A 15,865-nucleotide genomic window follows, 5' to 3' on the forward strand; every position below is an offset into this window, starting at 1 on the left:
CAGCGCCGGCCGTCGGGGAACCGGAGCGGGTTAACGGGGACCCCCGGGGGGGCTCAGCACCGGCACCGACCCCGTCCCTGCTTTGAACAGCGGCCGAGTCCCGGGAGCGGAGCCCCTGAGACCCCCCATAAGTTGGGTGGTGGTTCGAGGGCAGCTCAGCCCCGTGCCAACGAGGGGCGGCTTTGCCAACGAGCCGAGGGGCCACGGATGGGGATTGAAATCACGGGACGTGGGAGGACGGGCTGAGCCGCTGCCCGGCCCCGTATTCAGATGTGTTGGCACTGACACACACCGGCCCCGAGGAGTTGGGCCGGTCCAAGGTCGGCACGGGCCGGAGCCAGAGCTCAGGGCTGCGCTTTGTGCCGTGTCCACGCGAGTCCCGGCCGCCTCCACGTCCCGTTCCTCCTCCTCGTCGTGCTCCTCCTGCTGCCGCCCCACCATGTGGCTGTGGCTGCTGGCGCTGCTGGGGCTGTGGCTGCTGCGGCGTTGGAACCTGGAGCGGCAGACGGTGGGCGGCCTGGACGAGAAGTTCGTGCTGATCACGGGCTGCGATTCGGGCTTTGGCAGCCTGCTGGCACGGCAGCTGGACGCGAGGGGGCTGCGGGTGCTGGCGGGCTGCCTGAGCGAGGCCGGGGCCGCGAGGCTGCGGGCGGCCGCCTCGTCTCGCCTGCAGACCGTCCTGCTGGACGTCACGTCCAGCGACAGCATCGCCGCCGCCGCCGCGTGGGTGCGGGAGCGAGTGGGGGACAGAGGTAGGAGGGGGTCGGGGTGTGGGGAGTGGGCGCCCAGCGGGGGTCTCGGCTCATCCCGGCCCTATTGCAGGGCTGTGGGGGCTGGTGAACAACGCCGGCATCGCCGTCCCCTCCGCCCCCAACGAGTGGCTGAGGAAGGAAGACTTCGTGGCGGTGCTGAACGTCAACCTGGTGGGGCTGATCGAGGTGACTCTCAGCCTCCTGCCGCTGATCAAGAGGGCGAGGGGCCGCGTGGTCAACGTGGCCAGCGTGGTGGGCCGGCTGTCCATCTTCGGGGGCGGCTACTGCCCGTCCAAGTTCGGCGTGGAGGCGTTTTCCGACAGTCTGCGGTGAGTCCTGCTCCCCCCTGCTCTGCCTGGCAGCGTTATGGGGCTGGTCGGACCCCGCTACTCGGACCTTGCCCCACTGTGTGTCCCATGGAGTGGCTCCAATGTTTGCTCTGACCCCATCCCGTCCCACTGCGGTCAGTGTTTGCTCGTGCACCATCCCAGCCTCATGCTGGGCTGCTCGGGGTGCCCTCTGTGGTTGGGTTTCCCCACTGTGCCCCATAGCGAGGCCGTCCCCACTCAGCCCACCCCCCTTTGCTGCTCCCATCCCATTGCATCGCTGCCTTCCAGGCTTGAGATGAGGCACTTCGGGGTGAAGGTGAGCATCATCGAGCCGGGTTACTTCAAAACAGCCATCACCGGTTCAGCAGACCTGGAGAAGAGTCTCCTCAGAGCCTGGGAGAGGATGCCCAGTGAAACCAAAGCCAGTTATGGGGATAAATACCTACAGGACTGTGAGTGCATCCCCAAAGCTCACCCAGCATCTCAGTGCTGAGCTGCACCGGGACCCAGCGGGGCCTCTTGGTCCCTTTGGCACAATCTCAGCTCCTGTCCCTCCCTCTGCCCCCAGTCCTGGCAAATATGAGGGAGATGCTGAAGAAATGCAACCCCAACCTGTCGCTGGTGACGGGCTGCATGGAGCACGCACTGACCAGCCGCTACCCGCGCTGCCGCTATGCAGCTGGTTGGGATGCCAAGCTGATCTACATCCCTCTCAGCTACTTCCCCTCTGCCATCACCGACGCTTTATTCTCCTGGACCTCCCCCAAACCTGCCCAGAGAGTGTGAGGCCGTGAGGGCAGAGCTGGCATCGCCCCACACCTGAGATCCCACGGCAGCAAGCAAAGCGCTGCACTTTGCACTGGCAATGTTTGCTGCTGAATAAAGCTGACCTCTTCCCTGCATGGTGTGGTTGAGCCCTGCCCCTTCCCTTTACAGCACACTGAGGCTGTGCCCATGGGGGAGCAGTGGGCACAGTGCTGCCAAGCCCCCACCCTATACATGCCCCCTTTGCCATCCCTTGGAGCTGGGGGCAACCAGGTGAATGGGGTCCCAGTGCCGCTGTGCAGCTCTCAGCCCCATCGCTGCTGCTCTGCCCTCACCCAGCATCAATGCATCCTTCCCATGCAATGCAGCCAGCCCTGCAGTGCTGTGCGATGCCTCGGGTCGTGCTCCATCAGCACATGCAGCTGTTGCAGAGCTGCAGCAGCGCTCCCTGCATGGCTCCGTGCAATACAAGACAGCGAGGATTAAAGGACTCAGGGTTTATTTCAGCTCTGCTGCAATCCTGCCCGCCCTGCAGCGTCGCCTGCAGCTATTTGGGCACCGCTGCCCCCGCTGCTGCCCGGTGCTGCGTGGCTGCTCCTTGCACTGAGCTCTATTTATACGTGGGGACGTGGGCTGTGCGAGGACTCGTGGAGCGGCGCAGACCTGCACAGGTAACCCCGGGGTTTGTTTGTAGGTTCAGCTCCTCCATGACGGGCACAGAGAGGGGAGATGTGAGGGATGGGGTCAGACGAGGCCGGGCTGGGGGGGTCCCGGTGGGGTGGGAGCTCTGTGGGGCGGTGGGAGCTGCCCCATTGCAGTGCTGTGTAATGGGGGGAGCGCGGTGAGGCAGCAATGAACTGTGTCCACCTCACGATGAAGGGAAACCTCTGCGGGGTGTTAAAGGGATGGAAACCGAGTGCTGGGAGCGGTGGGAGGGCAGGGATAAAGGGGGGGGGGCGCAGATAGGGCCGAGAGCCACAAACAAGTGCCCACCCCGAGCACCAGCTGCGATGGGTTCCAATGGGGTGGCAGCCGATGGGAAGAGCGAGGACTCAAGTCTGAGAGACAAAGACCCCAAATACAGGGAGCAGGGGCACAGCCAGGACCCAGGATGACCCCGACCCTGCCGCAGGTCCTTGTACCCCCCCCAGTCGCGATGTGGCTGTGGCTGCTGGCGCTGCTGGGGCTGTGGCTGCTGCGGCGTTGGAACCTGGAGCGGCAGACGGTGGGCGGCCTGGACGAGAAGTTCGTGCTGATCACGGGCTGCGATTCGGGCTTTGGCAGCCTGCTGGCACGGCAGCTGGACGCGAGGGGGCTGCGGGTGCTGGCGGGCTGCCTGAGCGAGGCCGGGGCCGCGAGGCTGCGGGCGGCCGCCTCGTCTCGCCTGCAGACCGTCCTGCTGGACGTCACGTCCAGCGACAGCATCGCCGCCGCCGCCGCGTGGGTGCGGGAGCGAGTGGGGGACAGAGGTAGGAGGGGGTCGGGGTGGGGAATGGGGTCCCGGAGGGGTCTCGGCTCATCCCGGCCCTATTGCAGGGCTGTGGGGGCTGGTGAACAACGCCGGCATCGCCGTCCCCTCCGCCCCCAACGAGTGGCTGAGGAAGGAAGACTTCGTGGCGGTGCTGAACGTCAACCTGGTGGGGCTGATCGAGGTGACTCTCAGCCTCCTGCCGCTGTTAAGGGAGGCTCATGGTCGTGTGGTCAACGTGGCCAGTGTGATGGGCCGGCTGTCCCTCTTCGGGGGCGGCTACTGCCCGTCCAAGTTCGGCGTGGAGGCGTTTTCCGACAGCCTCAGGTACAGCTCAGCCCGGCTGGGTCCCTGTCTGGGTTCGACAGCATTAAGGAGCAGAGCTGGTTTGCCTCTGTCCTGCTTTCGCCATCTCCCCCCCATCCGCCCCGGCAACTCCTGTCCCAATAGGAGGAAGAAGCGCTGGGGGGGTTGTGAAAGGTGTCGGTGTGGGTTTGGAATTGGGCGGGTTGTGCAAAGATAGGACGGGTTGGAGGGGCTCCATCTCCTTGGTGGCAGCTCTGGCTCCCACCCCGGGGCAGTGACAGCGATGTCCCCACCCCAATTCAGGCGTGAGATGAGACCCTTTGGGGTGAAAGTCTCCATCATTGAACCCGGCGGATTCCGAACGGGGATGACCGACCCCAAAGTGGCAACAAAGGAACTGCAGCGCCTCTGGGCTCAGCTCCCGATAGAGACCCGGGCATATTACGGCCGTCGCTACCTGGACATCTGTCAGTACATCCCCCACCCACCCCCCCACCCAGCACAGCACCCACCCCACGGAGCACCCCGCCCCACTGACCCCCACCCTCTGCCCTACAGACACCCAGCGCAGCATCCTCCTGCACCGCCTGAGCAGCCCCCGCCTGTCCCGTGTCACGGCCCGCATTCAACACGCTCTGCTGTCCCACAGCCCCCGCAGCCGTTACGGCGCCGGGTGGGACGCTCTGCTCCTCCTTCTGCCTCTCAGCTACTGCCCGACGTGGCTTTGCGATGCCTTCGTCTCCTTCGTGATGCCCAAACCGTATTACGGGACACCCACGGGTCCCTGAGCTCATCCCCGTGCTGCCCTCGGGGCTCCTGCGGGTGCAGAACCTCATTAAATGCCTTGTTCCCTTCTGCATCACCTCCCTTTGTATCAGCTGAGCTCACATCTCCCATTTCCCCCCCGTTCCTTTGCCATCCTGGCTCGTTTTCCATCCAGCTCCCACCTCCCGCAGCTGCCGGGGGCTGCAACCAGCTCCATCCCCAACGGCACCTTCAGCACATGAGATGGAAACCCCCCCCCCGCCCCCTATCCCCAGTATCCCCCCTTTTTACCCCCTTTTCACAGCTCCATTTGCCCCCGTTCTGCGCCCTCGGGGTCCGCTGACACCGCTGGGTGCTGCTCCGCTTCGGCACATCAGATGTGCGGGCGGTGACTCACGCATCCTTTCATGCCTCTAATTAAGGGATAATTAACCACGACGGTTCTGGAGATGGGTCCCCGAGGGTGTGCAATTGCCTGCGGGACTGAGCAGCGATCGGCACAGCCCCGTGTCGCCCACCCGCGTCCCTTCTCCCTTTAATACGTGCGTGGGCTGAGCTCGTGGGGATGCGGGGCGATGCGGGGTGTGGGGGGCGAGGAGCCGTGGGTGCAGCGTCCCAGCAATAGGCACAGCCTCGTGTCCCTGGGGGGGGGGCTGCAGAGTGGGGGGGTGGAGGGGGGGCTGCGTGTGGAGGGCGCTGGACCCGGAGCAGCGCTTCCAACAGCAAAACCCGAGGGAATGAGGGATGGTGGCTGCAGATTCAGCTCCTTGGGGTAGAAGTTCCCATGGGGTTTTGCCTCTCTGCTCACCCCCCCCCCCCTCACAATGAGCTCCCTGGGGCCCCTCCACCCCAACCCGAGGCCTCTGAGCACGGCCCTTCCGGAGAGGAAGGGGCCCCTTATCCCATCAATCTCCAAACAAATGGGGCCCTGGGGGACGAGGCGGGGGGGGGGGGGGGACGTCTCAGCACTGTGGGCGATGCGGTCGGTGCTCTCTGAGCATCCCAGTTGGGTGATGATGGAGCAGAGCTCGAAGGAACTGAGCTGCCCCCCTCCAGCCCCCCAGGTGGGGTGACCCACAGCGCTCAGTTCTGCCTCAACCACCGGAGCTCCGAGCACCTGGGAAGCAAAACACCAACACCAGGATCTTCCCAGCACTCAGAGCATCCAGGAGGGCGATGCCAACTCATGGCATCCCCGGTTCCTGTTTGCAAACACCGAATCCCATGGCTCCGGTACCTGTTTGCTCTTTGGCCGCCCTCCCGTTGTTGAGAGAGCTCCTACTTATCAGTGCACGCGCTTCCCTGTTCCCTCCGTGCCTTCCTTCCGAGCGATTGTTGCTCACGATGTCTTGTCTGCACTTGTAAAGGAGATTTCCTGCAATTGTTTTGCAGGACTTGCAGCCCGAGGCAAAAACGTTCTGCCTATCAATCAGCCCCCAAAGCGGGGCAAGGCTGAGCCCCCTCCCTTCCCCCGCTGATCAGTTGGACGATGATTAATTGCTGCCGGGCAGAGGAGCTGCCGTGGGGATGGATGGATGTGTTGCATTCCGACGGCACCCGAGGGGGGGGCTGCAATGCCCCGACCCCTCAGTGCTGTGCCAATGCCCGACCCCTCAGTGCTGTGCATGCTTCTGTCACCCCCCCTCAGCCCACCCCACCCACAGCTCCGTGGATCCATTCCCCCCACCCGCACCCGACCCATGTCTCCATGCCCCCCACATCCCTAATGGGGCGGGGATGGACCCCCCCCAAGCACTGAGGGGCAGCACCTGTCCTTGTGTGTGTCCCCCCCCCCCCCGCCCCAACGCACCGCCCTCGGGCACACACCGCGTCCCGGGGCCGCCTCAGGATACGGGGCTGCCGCACTCATTTCCTGCGGGGTGGGAGCCTGGAGCTCAGCCCCGCACGCCCAGAGCAGCTCCCGCAGCCGCACAACGAGGATCGCTCCGCGAACCCCCGGTGAGACGCGTCCCCGCACCCTTAAATCCCACCGCAACGGGCGGAGAGAGCAGCCCAGGGGGCTTCGGGAACCGCTGCGGGGGGCTGCGGTACCGTGCGGTGCCTTGCGGTGCTGTGCGGTGCCGTGCGGTGCGTCCGTACCGTCGGGTCCTCCGTGCGCTCAGAGCTGGGGCGGTGCTGGGATCCGCGCTGGGATCTTTTAAAGGGGGAGATGTGGGAATTGGCAGGTTGGAATAAAATCCCATAGGGTTCAAAATGAGCCTCAGAAGCTCCGAGAGCTGAGCTGTGCCAGCAGAAAGCAGCTGGTTTGCAACTGGTTCCCAGCTGTGCTGCTCAGATTTTCTGCTTGATTCATCTTGATCTTTTCCAGCGGCCAAATGAAGGCTGTGCCCGGCAGCTCCTCCCCTTATAAATAAGAACTGCTGCTTATGGAGGGGTCTGGGGGGGTCTCGGTAACGTCCCTCGGGGCAAAAAGGCGGAGGGATGTAAAGCAGAACCTGGTGAGCAGTTTGACAGCCACAGCTGGGACTGGCCATCATTAGGGTGGGCAGAAAGCCGCTGTGACCCTGTGGGGGTCTTCGAGGTTTATCACTCGGGGGGGCTCCCAGCACCGCTTCATAGCTTTCCCTTTCCCTGCAGCTCCCAGCATGGCCGAGCCGACGGCAGCCCCCAGCGAAACGCCGGCAGCCCCCAGTGAGTTCAGCGAGTACCACAACCTGTCGGAGCTGTTCCACCTCCTCAACTACACCTACACCTCCTGCGAGTTCAGCCTGGATGAGAACGCCAAACGCGTGGCCGTCTTCGTGCTCTACCTCGCCATCTTCGTGGTGGGGCTGGTGGAGAATCTCCTGGTGGTCTGGGTGAACTGGCAGAGTCGTGGCAGCCGGAGCTTGGTCAATCTCTATGTGTTGCACATGGCCATCGCCGACCTCGGCGTGCTGCTCTCGCTGCCCGTCTGGATGCTGGAGGTGATGCTGGACTACACCTGGCTCTGGGGCAGCTTCCTCTGCCGCTTCACGCATTACTTCTACTTTGCCAACATGTACGCCAGCATCTTCCTCCTCACCTGCCTCAGCGTGGACCGCTACGTCTCCCTACGCGGCTCCTCGCCCTTCTGGCACCGGCACCAGCACCGCGGGCGTCGCATCATCTGCGCCTGCGTCTGGGTCCTGGCAGCCGCCATCCCCTTCGTGGAGGTGTCCCACATGCAGCTGGTGAACACCGGGGATCCCATCTGCATCTTCATGGCCCCCTTTGAGACCTACGATGAGTGGGCGCTAGCGGTCAGCTTGGCCACCACTGCTGTGGGGTTCCTCATCCCGTTCCCCATCATTGCTGTGTTCAATGTGCTGACGGCGCGGCTCGTCCGGCGCTCCAAGCCGGAGGGGGGGAGGCATTGCCTGCTCATCTACTCCTACATCGTGGCCTTCCTGCTCAGCTGGCTGCCCTTCCACGTCCTGCTCACGCTGCTCACCCTGGATGGCACCCACATCGTCCTGCATTGCTCTTTTGCCCACTTCCTCTACTTCTTCTACGACATCATCGACTGCCTGACGCTGATGCATTGCGTCCTCAACCCCATCCTCTACAACTTCCTCAGCAAGAGCTTCCGCAGCAAACTCATCTCGGCCGTGGTCAGGTACGTCCCCAAAGACGCAGCCGGGCAGAAGGGGGCAGAAGGTTCCTCCTCCTCCACCCAGCACTCTGTTGTCATCACAAAGGATGGTGGTGCCCCCAGCTAAAAGGGAGCGGGGTGCCCACCTGAGGTGGGCCAGGGGCCGGGCAGCTCCCCATGGGCACGCTGTCCAGTGGGCGCTTTGCTTTCTGGTCAGCTGCCCACCACGCTCTGATAGTGAGGGCAATGTGCCCATCAGGAGTCGTGGATGTGTCACCTCTGAGCGCTATCAGACCTATTTAGCCCAAGTATGAAGAAGAGAAAGAGAGATGTTCTGCTTTCCTAGAGAAACACTTGCAGCAATGGATGCGTTGCTCAGTGCGCCCCGACCCCATGCAGCCCCATGAGCCTGAATCCCATTGTGGGATGAGCACTGCCCTCCTGATCCAATGCCATTCGAGCAGGATGGGGACAAAATCCACTGCTTTAACACAGCTCCCATCACAGCACCCAGCACAGAGCCCAGCATCACTCAAGGCGCTGCAGTGGAGGGTGCTGACACAGCACAGCAGGGAGGAACCACTCAGCACAGCTTTACAGTGCGACGTCTCAGACCCAGAGCTGGCGGCCTTAATCCTTCAGACATCACTGGGGTGAGAGCAGGGGGTCCCATCTGCATTCAGCAGCATGGGCCAGAGGTCAGAGCATCCAAAGTCCCTCCTGGCCTCACTTCTGCTCAGTCACGCACTGTGTGTGGGTTGGGCCCTGGGCAGGGGAAGGTGAAAGTGCCACCGGAGGGAATTCATCCATCTGAAGGCCTTGAGCTGCCCAAGAAAGTGAAGCATAAGCAAATCGGACCGGATCCGGGGACAGGATGCTCACCGCCCCGTTGGAGCACAGGGCAGGATGTGCTGGAGGGGTCCATGCATTGGATCTGCACTGAACCCCTGGCATGGAGCAGCAGAAGCCCCCCACCCCCAGCACAGAGCCCCCACTGCTCTCCCATCACACACCAGGGCTGGGGCAGCCCCCCCAACTCATTTTCTTTGCAAGACTGAAGTTGAGCACACAACAGCAAAGCCAGCAGGCACGAGACAAAGCCACACAGCGGCGCATTCCATGTCCACACACAAAACACATTGCTATATTTTACTGATTCAACCAATTTTTGGGATATCTAACTTACCTGTGCCCCCCTGCCCACCCCCCAGAGCCACCTCCTGTGCAGAGCTGCCCCCCCACCCCCTGCTCCCATCTCATAAAGAATCTCTTTTTAATAAAGGAATGCAGCATGAGAGGTCAATGTTTTCCATTTTTATTATTCTAAATAAAAAACCACACTTTGTGCTGAACAATGGAGTAGAAAAGAACCCGATGTACAACGATTTTAGACATCTACGATCTGGGGGAGCGGTGGGGGGGGGCGGTGAGGGGGGGGGGTGAAGTTTACAAAATATACAAAACTTTACAGCAAATAGATAGTAAACACTTAAATATCAGGAGGTCAGTACCTACGATTAACTTAACGAGGAGGTTAGACAGCAACGCGTTCCGCTCTTCTTCCTGCTTCATTCCTTGATGGGGATCCTATGGGGGGGGGGGGTTGATGTGGGGCTGCCCCCCACCCCCCCATAACCAGTGCTGTGGGGAGCAGAGCAGAGCAGAGCTCACTCCCATTGCTTTTCCACGTGGATTAATTAGAAGGGAAGTATCTGACACAGAGACATTGGGGGGGGGGGGGTTGAATGCTCCACAGCTCCCCCCAGCCCCAAAGAAGCCAGCAGGGAGGGCTCTGTCCCCATGCACAGTGGTGGGGTGGAGGGAGGGGTGTTGCTCTGCCCCATAGCGTTTCAGTGTAAAACTTCTCTTTTTTGGTTTATGTGCACAAAAGGCTTTTGCTTCACAGCTTGGCCGGATGCGGGGTGCCCACGGCTCTGAGGGGGGGTGGTCCTTGAGGCCTTGGGGATGAGGCGGTCCCCCCCCAAATCCATCCCAGCAGGGGGTTGTCCTGCAGGGAGCAGCACCACGTACATCACCACCGGCTCCTTCCACAGCACCGGGATGGGACTGACTTGGGGGGGGGGGTTCTACTGTCAGCAGGACGGCCACAATGGGAGCAAAACAAGAGTGGTGGGATGGGGGGAGGACGGGGATACATCCCCGCCGTGCTCCGGTAACGGCGCAGCGTGAGCCAGTACAATTCAGCGCGCTCCAGGGAGGTAGGTCGGCACCACGAGGGTCACCACCCTCATTTTACAGATGAGGAAACTGAGGCAAAGAGGTGAAGTGACTTGCCCAAGGCCACAGCGGAGCGGGGGGAAGCACCCCCATATTCCCAGCTCACAGCGCCGGGCTGCTTGATCTGTATCAGAAGCTCAACGACCCACGGGGCGGCTCGAAGGCGCTTCCTATTTGTGAGGTAGTAGAGTAACCAGAGGGCGGCCTCGATTCACGCTGCGGTGTCCGGTTCTTCCTCTCCATCCCTGCCCCACAGTGGGATCATGTAGGAATGGGGAGGTCTCGGTGTAAACACCGCTGGCGACCCCCGAGATGCGCCCAAAGCCACGCCGTGCCTGGAACCATCAGTCCTTCCTTCCTTCCTTTCTGCTTCCCTTCTCCTTCCAGCCCGGCACCGTCCCGCTCCAGCTCTGCCCCTCTCTGCTGAGGTCAGAAAGTCATAGCAGCATCGGTTTGTGGGTCGGTCGAGTCGGTGGGCGAAGAGGTTTCAGAACAAAACCTAGATTCAAAACCTAGTGAGAAATGCTAAGAACACAAAACTCAGCGGCCTCTAACGGGGATCAGAGGTAAGTAAACACGACAGACTTCTCGGGGTCAGTGACGCAGCTCACGCGCTGTTGGTTCGTACAGTCAAAAACAGCCCCAGCAAGGCCAAAAAACAAAGAAAAAAAGGAAAAAGAAAAAGGAGGAATCCATCCACGACGCCTGTGACCAACAACACTTTTCCACAGCTCCTCCTGGCCCTGCCCTGCCTCACCCCATCAGCTGTCTGCGTTCTTCTCCGTGTCTTTGGAATGGATAATGTACATGAAAGTCTGCTCGATGGTGAAGTCGGGGGGCAGGCTGCCCTTGTGCACCCCAATGTGTTTGCTCATCAGGTTGAGCGTGGAGCTGTAGTGGCCGCAGACAGTGCAGCGGTACATCAGGGCCCCCGAGTGCGTCCTCAGGTGGCACTTGATGGTGGAGCGGCCGCGGAAGAACTTGTGGCACACCTTGCACTGGTACGGCTTCTCCCCGGTGTGGATGCGCCGGTGGTAGTTGAATTCACTGGTGTGAGCAAAGCGCTTCCCGCACACCTTGCAGCTGTATTTGCTGTTGCCCGGCTGGTTCTGCAGCGCCAGCTCCTCGCTCAAGAACTCCTCGGGTAGTTTCCTCTTCTGCAAACTCTGCGGCTGCAACCGCTCGCCGAAGCCGGGCCGCGCATCCACACCACTGCTGCACTTGTGCTGGCTGACGTGGTAGCGATACGCAGCCTCCAGCTTGAAGCTCTGCCCGCAGAAGTGGCAGCGGAACAAGGCTTCCTCGGCGCTCTGATGCATGGCCAGGTGCTTCTCCAGCAGCTGCCGGTCCACGAAGCTGCTGGCGCACACGGAGCAGGAGAAGACGGCGATGCCCAGGTGTGCCAACGCGTGCCACAGCAGGCTGCACAGGCTCAGGTGCCGCTGGTCGCACACGCCGCACGTTTGGCTCTTCAGATTGACGTGGTCCAGGAGATGGTTCCGAACAGTGTGGAAATCTTTGGCCAAAGGTTTCCCGCATGCAGCACATGCTAAATCAGCACCCGACCCTGCAGCGAAGGCGCCCGTCTTGCTGGGTAGGGGGTCGCTGGGGTGCACAACAATGTTGTTATCAAAGACCCCATCCCTGCGGTGCAGGGTGAGCTGCCATTGTGTGAAGAACTTGGTCTCACACATGTCGCAGGAGAAGAGGAAGATGCCGATGTGGGACAGCACGTGGGTCACCCTGGAGTTGCGGTCCTGGAAGTGGGTTTCGCACACTTTGCAGTTCCCGGTGAGCAGGTCCACGTGGTCGCGGGCGTGCTGTCGGATCAGCTGGATGTTGGGCTCCAGCACCTTCTTGCAGACCTGGCAGGGCATGGCTCTGCTGTCGCGCCCGTCGCTCTCGAAGGCCAATTCCTCCTCGCTGTCGTCGCTCAGCTCGATCACCTCTTCCGACGGCCCCAACTCCTCGCTGGCGTCCTCGAAGTGCAGCTCTTCCTCTCCCAGCTCCTCCAGCTGCAGCTCCTCCATCGGCACGAAGCCCGGCTCCTTGCAGTGCTCGCTGTTGCTGGGACACGAGTTGCTCCCCGTGGAGATGTCCAGGGATGAATCGGCCGTGAAGAACCCACCTTTGCCGTAGTCACCATTGCTCTGCACCTTGTACTGCTGGCAGGACCCCACGGAGCTCTGCATCATGTTCCCACCTCCCAACCCGGGTTGTGCTGCTGTGACAGCACCGGGACCAAACGGCCCCGGCTCTGTGTCCTTGGGGGGCAGCGGGGGCTGCAGCAGGGGCACAGCCTGGCCACCATCGCTCCTCTCCTCCTCCTTGTAGCTGCCCACTCCCTCCCCGTGCAGCACGTAGCCACGCTCCGCATTGAAATGCTCCGCGCTCCCCCGGGCGTCCCCCAGCGCCGGGCTCTGCTCCGAGGCAGCACCCACAGCACCAGGCCGGGCGTCCCCTGCAGTCAGGGGGGGCTGTTTGGGGATGGCAGCGCTCTCCAGGTCGGGGAAGGTGGAGTGGCAGGCACGCAGCAGGTCCTCCATGCCCAGCCGTTCAGCCACCTCGTAGATAACGCCCACGTTGATGAGGTCGGTGAAGAGCTCCGAGGTGTAGACGAAGCTGAGGATCTTCTCGAAGTTGGCCGGTGTGATGAAGTCCACCACGTAGGTACGTGCTGCGTCCAGCCCCGTGTTCAGGAAGAGGTTCTGGAAGTATCCGGCAGCACAGGCCAGCACGGCTTTGTGCGCGGCGAAGGAGCGTGAGCCCACCAGGATGGTGACGTCGCACATGGTCTCGGACAGGCGGCACTTGTTGAGCTCCTTCAGCAGGTTGTTGGGGTGGTTGGTGCTGTGCAGTTTGATCCTCATGCCCATCTTAGCAGCTGGGGGGGCCTCTCCTGCTCAGCTGCTCCTTCACGCCCTCATCAGCTGCGGGGGCAGCAGGTGCTGCCCGGCATCCAGCAAGTGGCAGGGCAAGGGGCTCTGGGGGGGGAAACGTGGAGTTAATACCTCGATGAGGAGACATCACTGCAGCCACAGGCACAGCTCTCAGATGGAGCTGGGGCAGAGCAAGGAGGAATAGTGCTGCCCTGCAGATGCCCCCGCTGCTCATCTTGGGGCTGAGGTCGGTTCTGCAGCCACCCCATGAGTGCCTCACTCTGGATCAGGACCCATCTGTGCCCACCCCCCTGCAGCCCCCATTACATCTGCCTGGGCAGGATTCAGCCCCGACTCCCAGCACAACGTGGGGGGCTGCACAGCACAGTGCTGAGGCACAGCCTGCAGCTCCACCGCCCCCAGCCCCACTGCCCTGCAGCCTCCAGCCCCACTGCTTCCAGCCCCACTTCCCACCCCCCAGCCCTCGGCTCTTTATCGGCCCCCCAGCCCACCCGCAGCCCCCCCTCTTTGGGGGGCTCAATGGAAGCCACGCGACCCCCTCCCAAACTCCGTCCCGCAATGAAAGTTGCGCCGAGGCCGCTCCGTGGACTCTCCTTCCGACGAAACGTGCCCGGGGCCGCCGGTTTTAAGGAGGGGGGGGGGGCCGAAGGATGCTCGTGGGGGCGGCCCCGACCCCCCACCCCCTACCCTGGCTCTGCGCCCCCCCCTCCTCCCGCGGCTCTGGCGGCGGGGTCCGCATCTCGCGGTCACCAAAGGGTCGCCCCCCCCCCGCAACAAACCGTAGGGGGGGGGCCCCGCTCCCAACGACCCCCGACGGCCCCGGGACGTGCGAACGGCCGCGCCGCATCGATCCCCGCGGGGTCGGGGCCGGGGGGGCCCCGTGGGGGGTCGCGGCCGTCGGTCCCGTCCCGCAGCGGCCGCTCCTTACCCGCCCGGCGCCCCGCACCATCCCCGCTCGCTCACACAAAGGCACCGCCCCGCCCTCCGCCCTCCGCCCGCCGCTCCGACCGCCCGCCACCGCCGCCACCGGAGCCGCCTTCCGCCGCCCCCCCGCTCCGACGGGGCCACAGCGCCGCAGCGGCCCGGAGGGGAACTGCGGGGGGGAACGCGGGGTGGGCAGGGTCGCGATATGGGGAGGGTCGCGATAAGCAGCACCTCCCCCCCACCCCCCTCCGCCCTCCATCCACCGGCGCAGACACAACGGAGTCGGGCTCGGTTCGGTTCGGGGCTGTCGGTGCTGTTTGCGGTGCCCGTACAGCTCGGTTCGGACACGCTCGTTCCCGGGGGTGACACCGCGACGGCTCCGTTACGTCCCGTCCGCCCCGTCGAGGCCGCTCATCACAACGCGGGGCGGGGGGGCCCGGCAGCCCGAGCTCCGTCCGGGGGGGGTCCCGGGGAGCAGCGGACGGAGGGGCCGCTCTCAGCGTGTCCCGTCCCGGCTGCGGCCCCGCCGCCCCCCGCCGCCTTTTCGGGTTCCGCCGCCCGTTTCCCCATGAGCCCCACGAAGAAATCGTGCATGTCTCCTACGGAAATAACGCCGTCAGCGCCCGCACGGCCCGGCCCCCTCCGCGCTGTGCTCTCCTCGGGGCCCCGCCTCGGTACCGGGCGCGGTGCGGGGCGGGCGGCACTTACGCTTCCGAGGAGGCACCGGGCGACCTGCGGGAGACACAAGCGGGGGCTGAGCGCTGCCGTCGGGGCGAGCACGGGGAACGGGAGAGACCCCCCCACACCGCCCCGCCCCGCTCTCACCGTTCTCCTCCTCCCGTAGCAGCTGCAGAAGAGTCGCGACGGCGACCCCCCCCGGGCTGCCCCGGGTTCTCCAGGGCAGCGGCTCCGGGCTCTGCGGGAAGCGGAGCGGTGAGAGGAGCCGCGCGGTGCCACCCCCGAGCCCCGACGGTGCGGCCGTACCTGGGAGCGGGGCGCGGAGCCCGGCGGGGCGGAGAGAGCGAACGGCAGCGCCAGGGCGAGAACGGCGAGCAGAGCGCGGCTCCGCATCGTCCTACGGGGATTGTGGGCCGGGGGGGGGTTGGGGGAAGCGTCGGTACCGGATCCGGATCGGAACTTGGGTGGGGGGCGACGAGCGGCGTTAGGGAGAGAATCCCCCATAGGAGGTGTGGGCTGGGGGATCCCACCCGGCTGAAGGAGGAGCAGGAACCGCAACACGGGGTGGGGGGGGAGCACGGGGGGTCGTGTGATGGGGGTCGTGTTATTGGGGATGTGTTATGGGGGACTCGTTATAGGGGGTGTGCTAAGGGGGGATTTGTGCCCGGGGATGCTCTATGGGATGTGCTGCAGGAGTGGAGCTCTGGGGGTGCAGGGGGGGGGACGTGGCTTTGCTGCAGAGCTGGGAGACCCTCAGCACCTCGCAGACCCCAAATGGGTTAAGCCCTGCACACTCACACCCCGTTATCACCAACACACACACTGATGGCCAGCCCTGCACCCACAGCCCAGCAGAGCCTTCATCCCTCCCTCCCCCCATCCCTGACCCCCCCAGCCCCTGTAGGTGATGAGAACAGGCAGCGGCCGCTCCAAAGGCCTCACAATACCTGGTTGGGGGCTGCAGGGATACGATACCTGGTGCAGGGACCTGCTGCTGGGTGCAGGGATGCAGTGCAGGGTGCTCAGTCCTGGCTGGTGGCTGCACTGATGAGCTCAATGGAGATGAAACCCCGCTGCTGCTGCAGGGTTAAATAGGGGGCTCCGCGTGGTGGGCGAGAGGAGAGCTGCCAATGGGGGCTGCGGGGGGGGCCACCCCCCAGCCCATA

At 63.6% G+C, this 15,865-nt stretch overlaps 5 protein-coding genes across 11 annotated transcripts; 3 read left to right on the plus strand and 2 right to left on the minus strand.

Moving 5' to 3' along the window:
* The first annotated feature begins 52 nt into the window (after positions 1-52).
* On the plus strand, positions 53-1,983 carry LOC107325866 (retinol dehydrogenase 16-like). Its single transcript, XM_015887086.3, has 4 exons — positions 53-752; positions 823-1,081; positions 1,370-1,533; positions 1,650-1,983. Exons 1-4 carry the CDS (start codon positions 440-442, stop codon positions 1,865-1,867), a joined length of 954 nt encoding a protein of 317 aa, XP_015742572.2. The 5' UTR covers positions 53-439; the 3' UTR covers positions 1,868-1,983.
* Positions 1,984-2,120: 137 nt separating this feature from the next.
* Positions 2,121-4,482, plus strand: LOC107325865 (retinol dehydrogenase 7-like). Its single transcript, XM_015887085.3, has 5 exons — positions 2,121-2,517; positions 2,979-3,315; positions 3,383-3,641; positions 3,924-4,087; positions 4,179-4,482. Exons 1-5 carry the CDS (start codon positions 2,191-2,193, stop codon positions 4,406-4,408), a joined length of 1,317 nt encoding a protein of 438 aa, XP_015742571.2. The 5' UTR covers positions 2,121-2,190; the 3' UTR covers positions 4,409-4,482.
* A 1,520-nt stretch (positions 4,483-6,002) lies between these two features.
* On the plus strand, positions 6,003-9,262 carry ACKR5 (atypical chemokine receptor 5). Its single transcript, XM_015887070.3, has 2 exons — positions 6,003-6,344; positions 6,984-9,262. Exon 2 carries the CDS (start codon positions 6,992-6,994, stop codon positions 8,084-8,086), a length of 1,095 nt encoding a protein of 364 aa, XP_015742556.2. The 5' UTR covers positions 6,003-6,344; positions 6,984-6,991; the 3' UTR covers positions 8,087-9,262.
* Positions 9,259-14,081, minus strand: ZBTB39 (zinc finger and BTB domain containing 39). Of its 2 annotated transcripts, none has more exons than XM_085535447.1 (2): positions 14,061-14,081; positions 9,259-13,181 (listed from the first exon to the last, which is right to left on the minus strand). In XM_085535447.1, exon 2 carries the CDS (start codon positions 13,071-13,073, stop codon positions 10,959-10,961), a length of 2,115 nt encoding a protein of 704 aa, XP_085391573.1. In that variant the 5' UTR covers positions 13,074-13,181; positions 14,061-14,081; the 3' UTR covers positions 9,259-10,958. The 2 variants fall into 2 exon arrangements, with proteins under 2 accessions (XP_085391573.1, XP_015742555.2); XM_015887069.3 differs by having other exon boundaries at positions 14,026-14,062.
* A 232-nt stretch (positions 14,082-14,313) lies between these two features.
* TAC3 (tachykinin precursor 3) lies at positions 14,314-15,748 on the minus strand. Of its 6 annotated transcripts, none has more exons than XM_015887067.3 (5): positions 15,675-15,748; positions 15,006-15,096; positions 14,847-14,937; positions 14,730-14,753; positions 14,314-14,620 (listed from the first exon to the last, which is right to left on the minus strand). In XM_015887067.3, the coding sequence occupies exons 2-5, from the start codon at positions 15,090-15,092 to the stop codon at positions 14,436-14,438; spliced, it is 387 nt and encodes a 128-aa protein (XP_015742553.2). In that variant the 5' UTR covers positions 15,093-15,096; positions 15,675-15,748; the 3' UTR covers positions 14,314-14,435. The 6 variants fall into 6 exon arrangements, with proteins under 6 accessions (XP_015742553.2, XP_015742552.2, XP_085391579.1 ...); XM_015887066.3 differs by having other exon boundaries at positions 15,006-15,158; XM_085535453.1 differs by lacking the exon at positions 14,730-14,753.
* Positions 15,749-15,865: the final 117 nt, after the last annotated feature.

This window comes from Coturnix japonica, unplaced genomic scaffold, assembly GCF_054131305.1.
Source record: "Coturnix japonica strain WE unplaced genomic scaffold, WE-NBRP24 Scf121, whole genome shotgun sequence".
NCBI classification, from domain to species: domain Eukaryota; kingdom Metazoa; phylum Chordata; class Aves; order Galliformes; family Phasianidae; genus Coturnix; species Coturnix japonica.

What these genes read in the sequence shown, in the direction of transcription:
- LOC107325865 (XM_015887085.3), top strand. Translation starts at nt 2,191, where the DNA reads ATGCATCCTTCCCATGCAATGCAGCCAGCCCTGCAGTGCTGTGCGATG. An exon ending in GGAGCGAGTGGGGGACAGAG is followed by an intron (nt 3,316 to 3,382) that starts GTAGGAGGGGGT and finishes GCCCTATTGCAG; the next exon opens with GGCTGTGGGGGCTGGTGAAC. An exon ending in CCGTCGCTACCTGGACATCT is followed by an intron (nt 4,088 to 4,178) that starts GTCAGTACATCC and finishes TCTGCCCTACAG; the next exon opens with ACACCCAGCGCAGCATCCTC.
- ACKR5 (XM_015887070.3), top strand. Translation starts at nt 6,992, where the DNA reads ATGGCCGAGCCGACGGCAGCCCCCAGCGAAACGCCGGCAGCCCCCAGT.
- TAC3 (XM_085535452.1), bottom strand. Translation starts at nt 15,092, where the DNA reads ATGCGGAGCCGCGCTCTGCTCGCCGTTCTCGCCCTGGCGCTGCCGTTC. An exon ending in GCTCCGCGCCCCGCTCCCAG is followed by an intron (nt 14,938 to 15,005) that starts GTACGGCCGCAC and finishes CGCTTCCCGCAG; the next exon opens with AGCCCGGAGCCGCTGCCCTG. An exon ending in CCCGGTGCCTCCTCGGAAGC is followed by an intron (nt 14,621 to 14,729) that starts GTAAGTGCCGCC and finishes TTATTTCCGTAG; the next exon opens with GAGACATGCACGATTTCTTC.
- LOC107325866 (XM_015887086.3), top strand. Translation starts at nt 440, where the DNA reads ATGTGGCTGTGGCTGCTGGCGCTGCTGGGGCTGTGGCTGCTGCGGCGT. An exon ending in GGAGCGAGTGGGGGACAGAG is followed by an intron (nt 753 to 822) that starts GTAGGAGGGGGT and finishes GCCCTATTGCAG; the next exon opens with GGCTGTGGGGGCTGGTGAAC. An exon ending in GCGTTTTCCGACAGTCTGCG is followed by an intron (nt 1,082 to 1,369) that starts GTGAGTCCTGCT and finishes GCTGCCTTCCAG; the next exon opens with GCTTGAGATGAGGCACTTCG.
- ZBTB39 (XM_085535447.1), bottom strand. Translation starts at nt 13,073, where the DNA reads ATGGGCATGAGGATCAAACTGCACAGCACCAACCACCCCAACAACCTG.